The sequence below is a fragment of the Salmo salar genome, chromosome 15 (assembly GCF_965601325.2).
Source record: "Salmo salar chromosome 15, fSalSal1, whole genome shotgun sequence".
Classification (NCBI taxonomy): Eukaryota; Metazoa; Chordata; class Actinopteri; order Salmoniformes; family Salmonidae; genus Salmo; species Salmo salar.
This window is the reverse complement of record NC_138305.1, coordinates 23,400,392-23,415,000: the sequence shown is the minus strand read 5'-3', so window position 1 is coordinate 23,415,000 and position 14,609 is coordinate 23,400,392. Positions and strand designations below refer to the sequence as shown.

The 14,609-nt window shown below is 42.1% G+C and overlaps 1 protein-coding gene across 1 annotated transcript in view; it reads right to left on the bottom strand.

Annotated features, from left to right (window-relative positions):
• The window catches only part of LOC106571024 (neuronal acetylcholine receptor subunit alpha-2), a 55,281-nt gene that overhangs the window by 21,924 nt on the left and 18,748 nt on the right, over nucleotides 1–14,609 (bottom strand). Inside the window, exon 4 of the mRNA XM_045695527.2 lies at nucleotides 9,344–9,453. Coding sequence (XP_045551483.1) covers nucleotides 9,344–9,453 — 110 coding nt within the window. The remainder of the gene's footprint in view (nucleotides 1–9,343; nucleotides 9,454–14,609) is intronic.

Here is a 14,609-nt window from a genome sequence, read left to right as displayed (position 1 = left end):
TACCACGTAGCCGTCATACCGCTCAGGAAAGAGACGTGTTCTGTCTCCTAGAGATGAACGTACTTTGGTGTGAAAAGTGCAAATCAATCCCAGAACAACAGCAAAGGACCTTGTGAAGATGCTGGAGGAAACAGGTACAAAAGTATCTATATCCACAGTAAAACGAGTCCTATATCAACATAACCTGAAAGGCTGCTCAGCAAGGAAGAAGCTACTGCTCCAAAACCACTATAAAAAAGCCAGACTACGGTTTGCAACTTGGGGACAAAGATCGTACTTTTTGGAGAAATGTCCTCTGGTCTGATGAAACAAAAATAGAACTGTTTGGCCATAATGACCATCGTTATGTTTGGAGGAAAAAGGGGGATGCTTGCAAGCCGAAGAACACCATCCCAACTGTGAAGCACGGGGGTGGCAGCATCATGTTGTGGGGGTGCTTTGCAGCAGGAGGGACTGGTGCACTTCACAAAATAGATGGCATCATGAGGTAGGACAATTTTATGGATATTGAAGCAACATCTCAAGACATCAGTCAGGAAGTTAAAGCTTGGTCGCAAATGGGTCTTCCAAATGGACAATGACCCCAAGCATACTTCCAAAGTTGTGGCAAAATGGCTTAAGGACAACAAAGTCAAGGAATTGGACTGGCCATCACAAAGCCCTGACCTCAATCACAGAACTGAAAAAGCATGTGCGAGCAAGGAAGCCTAAAAACCTTTCTCAGTTACACCAGCTATGTCAGGAGGAATGGGACAAAATTCACCCAACTTATTGTGGGAAGCTTGTGGAAGGCTACCCAAAATGTTTGACCCAAGTTAAACAATTTAAAGGCAATGCTACCAAATACTAATTGAGTGTATGTAAACTTCTGACCCACTGGGAATGTGATGAAATAAATAAACGCTGAAATAAATCATTCTCTCTACTATTATTCTGACATTTCACATTCTTAAAATAAAGTGGTGATCCTAACTAACCTAAGACAGGGCATTTTTACTAGGATTAAATGTCAGGAATTGTGAAAAACTAAGTTTAAATGTACTTGGCTAAGGTGTATGTAAACATCCGACTTCAACTGTGTATATACACAGTGGGGAGAACAAGTATTTGATACAATGCCGATTTTGCAGGTTTTCCTACTTAAAAAGCATGTAGAGGTCTGTAATTTTTATCATAGGTACACTTCTACTGTGAGAGACGGAATCTAAAACAAAAATCCAGAAAATCACATTATATGATTTTTAAATAATTAATTTGCATTTTATTGCATGACTTAAGTATTTGATACATCAGAAAAGCAGAACTTTGAAACCTTTGTTTGCAATTACAGAGATTATACATTTCCTGTAGTTCTTGACCAGGTTTGCACACACTGCAGCAGGGATTTTGGCCCACTCCTCCATACAGACCTTCTCCAGATCCTTCAGGTTTCAGGGCTGTTGCTGGGCAATATGGACTTTCAGCTCCCTCCAAAGATTTTCTATTGGGTTCAGGTCTGGAGACTGGCTAGGCCACTCCAGGACCTTGATATGCTTCTTACGGAGCCACTCCTTAGTTGCCCTGGCTGTGTGTTTCAGGTCGTTGTCATGCTGGAAGACCCAGCCACGACCCATCTTCAATGCTCTTACTGATGGAAGGAGGTTGTTGGCCAAGATCTCGCGATACATGGCCCCATCCATCCTCCCCTCAATACGGTGCAGTCGTCCTGTCCCCTTTGCAGAAAAGCATCCCCAAATAATGATGTTTCCACCTCCATGGTTCACGGTTGGGATGGTGTTCTTGGGGTTGTACTCATCCTTCTTCTTACTCCAAACACGGCGAGTGGAGTTTAGACCAAAAAGCTCTATTTTTGTCTCATCAGACCACATGACCTTCTCCCATTCCTCCTCTGGATCATCCACATGGTCATTGGCAAACTTCAGATGGGCCTTGACATGCGCTGGCTTGAGCAGGGGACCTTGCGTTCGCTGCAGGATTTTAATCCATGACGGCGTAGTGTGTTACTAATCGTTTTCTTTGAGACTGTGGTCCCAGCTCTCTTCAGGTCATTGACCAGGTCCTGCCGTGTAGTTCTGGGCTGATCCCTCACCTTCCTCATGATCATTGATGCCCCACGAGGTGAGATCTTGCATGGAGCCCCAGACCGAGGGTGATTGACAGTCATCTTGAACTTCTTCCATTTTCTAATAATTGCGCCAACAGTTGTTGCCTTCTCACCAAGCTGCTTGCCTATTATCCTGTAGCCCATCCCAGCCTTGTGCAGGTCTACAATTTTAGCCCTGATGTCCTTACATAGCTCTCTGGTCTTGGCCATTGTGGAGAGGTTGGAGCCTGTTTGATTGAGTGTGTTGACAGGTCTTTTATACAGGTAACGAGTTCAAACAGGTGCAGTTAATACAGGTAATGAGTGGAGAACAGGAGGGCTTCTTAAAGAAAAACTAACAGGTCTGTGAGAGCCGGAATTCTTACTGGTTGGTAGGTGATCAAATACTTATGTCATGCAATAAAATGCAAATTAATTACTTAAAAATCATACAATGTCAATTTCTGGATTTTTGTTTTAGATTCCGTCTCTCACAGTTGAAGTGTACCTATGATAAAAATTACAGACCTCTACACGCTTTGTAAGTAGGAAAACCTGCAAAATCGGCAGTGTATCAAATACTTGTTCTCCCCACTGTATATATATATATATATATATATATACACTGCTCAAAAAAATAAAGGGAACACTTAAACAACACAATGTAACTCTAAGTCAATCACACTTCTGTGAAATCAAACTGTCCACTTAGGAAGCAACTCTGATTGACAATACATTTCACATGCTGTTGTGCAAATGGAATAGACAACAGGTGGAAATTATAGGCAATTTGCAAGACACCCCCAATAAAGGAGTGGTTCTGCAGGTGGGGACCACAGACCACTTCTCAGTTCCTATGCTTCCTGGCTGATGTTTTGGTCACTTTTGAATGCTGGCGGTGCTTTCACTCTAGTGGTAGCATGAGACGGAGTCTACAACCCACACAAGTGGCTCAGGTAGTGCAGCTCATCCAGGATGGCACATCAATGCGAGCTGTGGCAAGAAGGTTTGCTGTGTCTGTCAGCGTAGTGTCCAGAGCATGGAGGCGCTACCAGGAGACAGGCCTGTACATCAGGAGACGTGGAGGAGGCCGTAGGAGGGCAACAACCCAGCAGCAGGACCGCTACCTCCACCTTTGTGCAAGGAGGAGCAGGAGAAGCACTGCCAGAGCCCTGCAAAATGACCTCCAGCAGGCCACAAATGTGCATGTGTCTGCTCAAACGGTCAGAAACAGACTCCATGAGGGTGGTATGAGGGCCCGACGTCCACAGGTGGGGGTTGTGCTTACAGCCCAACACCGTGCAGGACGTTTGGCATTTGCCAGAGAACACCAAGATTGGCAAATTCGCCACTGGCGCCCTGTGATCTTCACAGATGAAAGCAGGTTCACACTGAGCACATGTGACAGACGTGACAGAGTCTGGAGATGCTGTGGAGAACATTCTGCTGCCTGCAACATCCTCCAGCATGACCGGTTTGGTGGTGGGTCAGTCATGGTGTGGGGTGGCATTTCTTTGGGGGGCCGCACAGCCCTCCATGTGCTCGCCAGAGGTAGCCTGACTGCCATTAGGTACCGAGATGAGATCCTCAGACCCCTTGTGAGATCATATGCTGATGCGGTTGGCCCTGGGTTCCTCCTAATGCAAGACAATGCTAGACCTCATGTGGCTGGAGTGTGTCAGCAGTTCCTGCAAGAGGAAGGCATTGATGCTATGGACTGGCCCGCCCGTTCCCCAGACCTGAATCCAATTGAGCACATCTGGGACATCATGTCTCGCTCCATCCACCAACGCCACGTTGCACCACAAACTGTCCAGGAGTTGGCGGATGCTTTAGTCCAGGTCTGGGAGGAGATCCCTCTGGAGACCATCCGCCACCTCATCAGGAGCATGCCCAGGTGTTGTAGGGAGGTCATACAGGCACGTGGAGGCCACACACACTACTGAGCCTCATTTTGACTTGTTTTAAGGACATTACATCAAAGTTGGATCAGCCTGTAGTGTGGTTTTCCACTTTAATTTTGAGTGGGACTCCAAATCCAGACCTCCATGGGTTGATAAATTGGATTTCCATTGATTATTTTTGTGTGATTTTGTTGTCAGCACATTCAACTATGTAAAGAAACAAGTATTTAATAAGATTATTTCTTTCATTCAGATCTAGGATGTGTTGTTTAAGTGTTCCTTTAATTTTTTTGAGCAGTATATATATATATATATTGCATGCTTCTCAACCAATTACAATACTTGTTTGGACCAACCTGTTGTACAAAGTTATATGGTTGTATAGTACAGTGTTAAACATTGTGAATTATTGTAGACGTTACATTAATAATCAAACCATGAAAAAATATTTTTTTGATTATTTTTGAAACTATCAGGGTTAGCCAATACATAACTCTGTCAATCTGGTAAATAGTCCAGTTTTTGCTAATTTATCTCCCTCAAGATATTGTTAAGGCCACTTCCCAGCTAGCATATTTGGAAGTTGTGGGAGCATACTGTCAGTGTCCGTGTATAGGAGATGAGAAATAGAGTCAATCGCAGGAAACCAGCGAACTGAGTAAAACATACGTCTTTACTCTAGAAAAAAGCTCATCATACAAAATTCACGCAGGGATAAAACAATAACGATACACACAACGAACACGACCAACAGTAAAACAATAACGCACAAAACATCATGATGACCAGAGGGTTTAAATAGGGAAGTAATCATAACGAAATGGGAAACAGGTGTGAACAATCAAGACATAACAAATGGATAAAGAAACATGGATCGGTGGCAGCTAGAAAGCCGGTGACGATGACCGCCGAACACCGCCCGAACAAGGAGAGGCACCAACTTCGGCGGAAGTTGTGATACATACGTTTTTGGTTTTGTAACAACCGTCGTCAAGAATGGACCAAGGCGCAGCAGGTATGTGGATACTCATGTTTTTTAATTAAAAAAAAAGGAGTAAAGTATCCACTGGACAAAAACAATAAAGACGACAGCAACAGTCTTGCAGGCACATACAACGCAGTGCAAGGACAACTACCCACAACCCCAAAGAAAACCACACACTCCTATATAGGACTCCCAATCAAAGGCAACTCAACACACCTGCCTTCAATTGGGAGTCCAATCACCCACACAACATTTAACAAACACAAACCCCCTGCCACATCCTGACCAAGACTAACACAATTACGCCCTCTGCTGGTCAGGACGTGACAGGTTTCTCATTGGTTCTGGGAATGAAGCCATACATTTTCTGACCGATAAAACTGAGTCTTTTTAACGTTTTGAGAGCAGAAGTGAAAATTTCACCTGTTCAGGGAAAGTACATTTTTAGGTTGCAGGGAGGTTCTGAGAACATTTTACTATGGTTCCAGGGAGGTTCTGAGAACATTTTACTCTGGTTCCCTGAAAGGTTTCCTGAGAGGTTTTATTAACGTTCTGAGAACGGAAATGATCGGTTATGTAAAGGTTACTTTGGCATTAATCATGTGGCACTTTTTTATTTGTGGCACATCAGTGAGAATGGAACATATGATCCTCTGTTCTCTATTCATGGAATTAGTCCACTGCACCACCAGGATGAAGCTAGCATGCCATGCTTATTTTAAGCTCATACGATGCTGTTAATTTTAGTCTATTCAAACAGACCCCATTTCAAAGGAAACAAGCACTCATTAAGATCAGGTGTGGCCAAGTAGTGGACTCAGCCAACACACCTGAACACATTTAACAAGATAGAGGTAGAGTTTTATTGATGCTGAGAATGAAATGTATGTTTTAAATAACGTTCTTAGAACATTCTCTGAACATTACTAAAGTGTTCTTAATGTTCTCAGATCAATTTGAGAACATGACTTTAAATAGAACCATAAGGAACCCTGTAAGAAACTTTATGCTGAAGTAATAATATTCCCACAGAAGTATGTTGTTTCTTAACGTTCTTAAAACGTTCTTAGGGCTAGGCCCCTTTTTTTCTCCACTTCCTGTCTGAATGACTTGCCCAAAGTAAACTTCCTGTAGCTCAGGCCCTGAAGCCAGGATATGCATATACTTGATACCATTGGAAAGAAAACACTTTGAAGTTTGTAGAAATGTTCAAATAACGTAGGAGAATATAACACAATAGATATGGTAGGAGAAAATCCAAAGAAAAACCAACTGGAATATATATTTTTTTGGAGAGACCATCCTCTTAGAAATGCAAGAGTAAGGTCATATAGCTCTCTGGATGCAATTCCTATGGCTTCCACAGAGTGTCAGCAGTCTATGTTCAAGGTTTCAGGCGTGTAACTTCAAAAACAAATAAGAAATATACGTTTTAGTAGAGGGACACAGTCTTGGAAATTCGTGTTTGCACGCGACATGAAGACATTACACACCTGCTAAAATCGGTTTCCTATTGAACATACTTCTTTCCATAAGAAATATTATAGTTTTATTACATTTTAGGGTATCTGAGGAGTAAATAGAAATCTATTTTGACTTGTTGAAACAAAGTTTAAGGGTAGATTTTCGGATTCCTTTCTCTGCATATTGAACGAGTGGATTACTCAAATCGATGGCGCCAACTAAAGTGACTTCTTGGGATATGAAGAAGGATTTCATCTAACAAAACAACACTACATGTTTTAGCTGGGACCCTTTGGATGACAAATCAGAGGAAGACTTTTAAAAAGTAAGTGAATATTTCATCGTTATTTGTGAATGTATGAAACCTGTAGCGATGGATTTTTTTTTAATGTAGGGCGCTGTCTTCAAACAACCGCATGGCATGTTTTCGCTGTAATAGCTACTGTAAATCGGACAGTGCAATTAGATTAATAAGAATTTAAGCTTCCATCCGATATAAGACACTTATATGTACATAAATGTATAAATCCATAATGTTTATTATTATTTATTTGAATTACACGCCCTCCAGTTTCACCGTAAGTTGTCCCGCTAGCGGGACCCGAACATTCCCATTCCTAACCAGTTGGAGAACGTTCCTAGAATATTACCAAAATTGAAATGAAATGTTAAATTGAACATTTAAGAAACGTTCTGTTAAGGTAATGAAATACCTACAAAATAACGTTATATTGTCAAGTTCCTTAAATGTGCTGAGAATGTTCCAAAGCCAAGCAACTATCCTGTACCATTCCCAGAACGTTGTCGGAACGTTGTATGTAAAATGACCATAGGACAACCACACTCTCACCAAGCTCTAAGAAACATATGGTTCTCAGAAGGTTATGTGCTAGCTGGGATTTGACATTTCGATATGACAGGAACCTTATCAGCGCTTCACAACTTGTTTATCTACACACAAAAACACACATGACTCAGAGCCATTGTTTTGGTAGAGACTTATGATCCTCCAGGAACAAGCTCCAGAACTTATCTCCTCTATTGCAGTCTGTAATTTATCTCCTCCTCTGAAGAGGTACAGATCCCTGATCATGGCTTTAATACGCGCTGCTAATAGCTGTAGCTAGAGATATAAGTCTATCATTACATCTTCCTCAAATCTCTCACGCGCTCGCGCACACACACACCTTTTTAATTTCACTCACTGATAGTGATCATATGGAAGAGCTTGATGAGGTGAAACCCAGTCATTAAATACTAGGAGTTTAATCTGAAAGATTCAGCCGTGAAAGTTGAATACATTTAGATGAGGAGAAAAGTATTAGGAGGGCTAGGAGGAGGATAACATGGCAGTATATCACTGGGGAGGGCTAGTATCAGGATAACATGGCAGTATATCACTGGAGAGGGCTAGGAGGAGGATAACATGGAAGTATATTACTGGAGATGGCTAGGAGGAGGATAACATGGCAGTATATTACTGGGGATGGCTAGGATCAGGTAACATGTCAGTATATCACTGGGGAGGGCTAGGAGGAGGATAACATGGCAGTATATCACTGTGGATGGCTAGGATCAGGTAACATGGCAGTATATCACTGGGGAGGGCTAGGATCAGGATAACATGGCAGTATATCACTGGGGAGGGCTAGGATCAGGATAACATGGCAGTATATCACTGGGGAGGGCTAGGAGGAGGATAACATGGCAGTATATCACTGGGGAGGGCTAGGATCAGGATAACATGGCAGTATATCACTGGGGATGGCTAGGATCAGGATAGCATGGCAGTATATTACTGGGGAGGGCTAGGAGGAGGATAACATGGAAGTATATTACTGGAGATGGCTAGGAGGAGGATAACATGGAAGTACATTACTGGGGATGGCTAGGAGGAGGATAACATGGAAGTATATTACTGGAGATGGCTAGGAGGAGGATAACATGGCAGTATATTACTGGGGATGGCTAGGATCAGGTAACATGGCAGTATATCACTGGGGAGGGCTAGGAGGAGGATAACATGGAAGTATATTACTGGAGATGGCAAGGAGGAGGATAACATGGCAGTATATTACTGGGGAGGGCTAGGAGGAGGATAACATGGCAGTATATCACTGGGGAGGGCTAGTATCAGGATAACATGGCAGTGTACTACTGGGGAGGGCTAGGAGGAGGATAACATGGCAGTATATCACTGGGGAGGGCTAGGATGAGGATAACATAGCAGTATATCACTGGGGAGGGCTAGTATCAGGATAACATGGCAGTATATCACTGGGGAGGGCTAGGATGAGGATAACATGGCAGTATATCACTGGGGAGGGCTAGTATCAGGATAACATGGCAGTGTACTACTGGGGAGGGCTAGGAGGAGGATAACATGGCAGTGTACTACTGGGGAGGGGATGGCTGTTTAAGATCAGAACTTTATCAAGAGTAGGCCTACAGCTGCTGTTTAATCATTAACACGCTAACAGAAACAGGTACATTGACTCATGTCATCTATGAAATCCTCAGTGTTGGCATGCTCCATAACATGTAGATGGGATCACAGTTGTCAGTTCATTGTAGCGGGAAATTACTTTTGAGAAACGGTAGCCTAGCGGTTTAGAGCATTGGGCCAGTAACTGAAAGGTCGTTGGTTTGAATCCATGAGCCAACTAGTTGAAGAATCTGTTGATGTGCCCTTGAGCAAGGCACTTAACCCTAATTCCTCTGGATAAGGGCATCTGCTAAATGTCTAAAATGTTAACCGTTTATGATGTTAAGCTTAGGATTCAGGAACCTAGTAGATGGCGACATTTAACCATTGAAATAGGCCTAGAAGTGGAATCTCCTGAACTCTACTTTACATTTACGTTAATGACAACAATTTCGGACATACAAAGTTTTGCTGTCACTCACTTGTTGTAGAGGACGATGTCTGGGACCCAGATGAGTTCTGACGGGACTCTGATGGATGTGACGTTGTCATAGTCAGAAGGAGTCCAGCGTAGCTTGTAGTCATTCCACTCCTAAGAGGAGAACATACACAAGGAGATGAGAGGTTGTTCAGGTCCTGAGGTCTAATCAGAAAGAGCCTATTAATCCTTAAACAAACTAATTACCGTAATTCATACTGAAAACACCTCAGTCACACACAAGATATATATATATATATATATATATATATATATATGCAGGTTTTCCTCTAGGCAAAACCCTGAAATCAACACGCACAGTATAAGACTAGAGACTCAGTTTATTTTACTTTAACAATAAACTACCTAGTTAGATAATAAAAGTTTACAATAGTTTTCCTATTCATATCTGGATCCTGGGATGCAGTTAGCGTTAACGCTGGGACCGCTGATATATGTCCTTGCTCAAACAAGGTGGTACTACATTGGCTAAGCAGCTAGCCTAGCTGCTAGATATCAAGCTAGGCAACCTGGTCTACTATTGCTGGATACCAAGCACTCTAACTGGTTAGCCATTTGTGGCTAGGGCCGCACTTCTATTTATCTCGGTTTTAGGACTACCGATTTCCAGAGTTCTCTACTGCCAGCGTCTCTCATTTCACGGAGTGAATAGCAGGCTCGTCCTACTATTAGTACTTTCATGACGAGGATCACATTTCTGCTGGGCAGGTAGGTGAACTCTTGGAGAAGCAGAACGTTTTCTATGAGAAAATTATACTTCAGCGGGAAAATAACTTTAAAAGCTTCATACAAAAATGATCATGGAGTCTACCAACAAACGGCTGGACGACCTGACTAAAGATGTACAAGACATTAAAACAAGCCTTCAGTTCACACAGAAGGATGTGGATGTATTGAAGACCACACAGGATACACTTCCCAGAAACTGTTCCTCTACGCGAAATGAAATCACCACAGTCAGGGAGGGCCTCCAGAACATGTCTGGGAAGGCTGATTACCTGGATGGACAATCCAGGAGAAATCATCTTGTAATAGATGGTATCCAGGAGTGAGACATGGGCTGAATCAGACGACAAAGTTTCAAAAGCTGTTTTTTGAGGAGCTACAGTTGGATCAACAGGTTGAGCTGGAACGTGCTCACCAGTCTGGGAAACCAGGGGGCACTGGTGCTGCCAGTGGTGGTGCCAACGGAACCAGACCCAGGACAATTGTAGTGACATTCCTCAGGTTCAAGGATAAGCTTGCAGTCCTTGAAAAAGCCAAACACCTTAAAACTTCTTGTGGCTTGGGGGCAGTATTTCGACATCTGGATGAGAAGCATGCCCAATGTAAACTGCCTGTTACTCAGGCCCAGAAGCTAGAAAATGCATATAATTAGTAGATTTGGATAGGAAACACTCTAACGTTTCCAAAACTGTTAACATAATGTCTGTGACTATAACAGAACTGATATGGCAAGAAAAAACCTGAGGAAAATCCATCCAGGAAGTGGGATTTTTTTTATATGGGTATTTTCAATTGAATGCCTATAGAGTATCTAATGGGTTAGGACCCAGATTGCAGTTCCTATGGCTTCCACTAGATGTCAACAGTCTTTAGATATTGTTTCAGGCTTGTTTTCTGAAAAATGAAGAAGAATTAGTCCTTTCTGTGCTGGTTTGCGTGCTTGACCAAGTGCGCGCCCTTCGTTGTTTTTCCTATCTATTGAAGACGCTATTGTCCGGTTGAAATATTATCAATTATTTAGACAATTGACAACCTGAGGATTAATTATAAACATCGTTTGACATGTTTCAACGAACTTTACCGGTACTATTAGGATGTATTCATTTGCATGTTTTGACCGCCTTTGAGCCAGTGGATTACTGAACAAAACGCGCCAACAAAACAGAGTTTTTGGTATATAAAGAGGGACTTTATCGAACAAAACAAACATTTATTGTGTAGCTGGGACTCTTGTGACTGCAACCAGATGAAGATCTTCAAAGGTAAGTGATTCATTTTATCGCTATTTCTGACTTTTGTCATTCCTTTACTTGTTTGTATGCTTTTGTAAGCTGGGCGCTGTCCTCAGATAATCGCATGGTATACTTTCGCCGTAAAGCCTTTTTGAAATCTGACAAAGCGGCTGGATTAACAAGAAGTTAATCTTTAAGCCGATGTATAACGCTTGTATTTTTTATGAATGTTAATTATGACTATTTCTGTATTTTGAATTTGGCGCTCTGCAATTTCACCGGATGTTGTTGAGATGGGTCGCTAGCGAACGCCTGCACCAGAAAGGTTAATGGGTCCTTCATCTTCATCAATGAGGATGTCTCAGATGCAGTCAAAGAAGAAAGGAACTAATAAGAGCTATGAAGGCTGCAAGAGAACGAGGTGACATAGCATATCTGAGGTATGACAAACTGATTGTTCACTCTACCTCCCAAGGATTTAGGAGGAGCGACAGACACAAGTAATTCCAGCCACACACACACACACACACACACACACACACACACACACACACACACACACACACACACACACACACACACACACACACACACACACACTAACTGAGTATCTCTCTCTCAGACTCCATCTACTGATTCATGTTTGGACATGTAAATACTATAAATATACCAAAGAAAGGTCCGTTCATTACTCTCTTAAAATATATGCAGTATAAGGAACAAAGTTCATGAAATATGCTGTCTAGTGCAGTCAAACAATATTCATGTATTGGCAATATCAGAGACTCACTTGGACTCTTCATTTGAGGATGCTGAGATCTCTATACATGGACACAATTTGTTCAGGAGGGACAGAAATAGATATGGGGGTTGGAGTTGCAGTTTACATCCAGATTCATATTCCAGCAAAACAACGTAAGGACTTAATGTTGAATGGATTAGAGGCGCTATGGGTACAGGTGCATTGACCACGTTTAAAACCTAGTAGTGGGATGCTGCTACAGCCCACCTAGTGCTGATGTCATATATCTTGATGTAATTTGCTAAATGTTGGATAAGGTATCTGATGAAAATAGGGAAATATATTTAGGGGGAGATATGAATATAGATTTTTTTTAACACCAACTGTCCAATGAGAAATAAACGTATTTCTATTGCCAATGTATGTAACCTGACCCAAGTTTTGACCAACCAGAACGTTCACTAATAGGTCCAGTATCACATCATCAATTTGTATCGTTCAGTGGCACTAGGTTACATAACTTGGTTGCACTCACTAGGAAAACTAAAATACCAAAGGCTGGCCCTAACGTAATCTACCGCAGGCCCTACAGAGGGTTCAATCAGGACTCACCCACTAGGAAAACTAGAATACCAAAGGCTGGCCCTAACGTAATCTACCGCAGGCCCTACAGAGGGTTCAATCAGGACTCACCCACTAGGAAAACTAGAATACCAAAGTCTGGCCCTAACGTAATCTACCGCAGGCCCTACAGAGGGTTCAATCAGGACTCATTTGTGGATGAGATTAAGAATCTGCAATGGTTAGAAGTGTGTTTTAAGGATGATCCTGAAATGCCACTAAGTTTGTTTATGAAATTATACACGAGTATAGCTGATAAGCATGCCCCTTTAAGAAAATGCACTGTGAGGTCAAATGGTGCCCCATGGATTGATGATGAGCTGAGACATTTTATGATTCAACGTTATAATGCCAAAAAAGTAGCAGATAAATCTGGCACTCTGATTGATAAGCAAAGTTATTGTAAATTAAGAAATATTGTGACCAAGCTAAACAAAGGAAAGAAGACGGGATTCTATCAGCACAAAATTGATGAAGTAAAGGGTGATGGGAAAAAGCTGTGGAGAACGTTGAACACTATTATGGGTAGGAATTCAAACATGTCTGCCTCTTTTGTAGAATCAGAGGGTATATTTATTACAAAACCACATGACATTGCAAACTACTTTAATGAATATTTTACAGGCAAAGTGGACAACTTGAGGAATGCTATGATTCCAATGATGGCTCCATGTCATATACTCTTATAAAAGATTGTATCATGAAGGACAGGCAATGCATGTTTGAATTTCATCAAGTAGAAAGGGAAGAGGTAGAAAGGATTCTGTTGTCTCTTTCAGATGACAAGGCACCTGGTACAGATAATCCAGACACCAAATTGTTTAGAGTTACAGCTAACTAAATATCTACCCCAATCGCTCATATTTTTAATAAGTGCTTGATGTATGGGGTGTGCCCAGAAGTCTGGAAAGAGTCAAAGGGTTTTCCACTACCTAAGGATAAAACATCTGCATTCACTGGTCCTAATAGCTATAAGCGTGCTGCCTGTGTTAAGTAAATTATTGGAAAAAATGGTATCTGTACAAATCAAGGATTATTTCTCATGTAATGGTCTGATAACGGGTTTCCAGCATGCATACAAAGAAGGACATTCTACGAGTACGGCCTTAGCACAAATGACAGATGATTGGTTAAAGAGTGTGGATGACAGGAAGTTAATTGGTGCAGTGTTGCTAGATTTCAGTGCTGCTTTTGATGTAATTGATCATGAACTGTTACTAGGTAAACTCAAATGTTATGGTTTTAAGTCTTCAGCTCTATCCTGGATGGAAGCTATCTATCAAGGAGAAGGCAAAAAGTGTTATTTAATGGTAGCTTTTCAAACAGTAAAGATAATCACTGTGGTGTTCCTCAAGGAAGTTGCCTAGGCCCACTTCTCTATCTTTACTAATGATTTCAGCAGCATACCACCCTGTATCCTACTACTGGCTTGCTTCTGAAGCTAAGCAGAGTTGGTCCTGATCAGTCCCTGGATGGGAGACCAGATGCTGCTGGAAGTGGTGTTGGAGGGCCAGTAGGAGGCACTCTTTCCTCTGGTCTAAAATAAAAATATACCAATGCCCCAGGGCAGTGATTGGGGACATTACCCTGTGTAGGGTGCAGTCTTTCGGGTGGGACGTTAAATGGGTGTCCTGACTCTCTGAGGTCATTAAAGATCCCATGTCACTTATCGTAAGAGTAGGGGAGTTAACCCCGGTGTCCTGGCTAAATTCCCAATCTGGCCCTCAAAACCATCATGGTCACCTAATAATCCCCAGTTTCCAATTGGCTCATTCATCCCCCTCCCCTCCCCTGTAACTGTTCCCCAGGTTGTTGCTGCAAATGAGAACATGTTCTCAGTCAACTTACCTGGTAAAATAATGGATAAATAAAAAATAAAAAAAAATGTACCTTCCGTAAAGCAAGAGTGTTCATGTATGCTGATGACT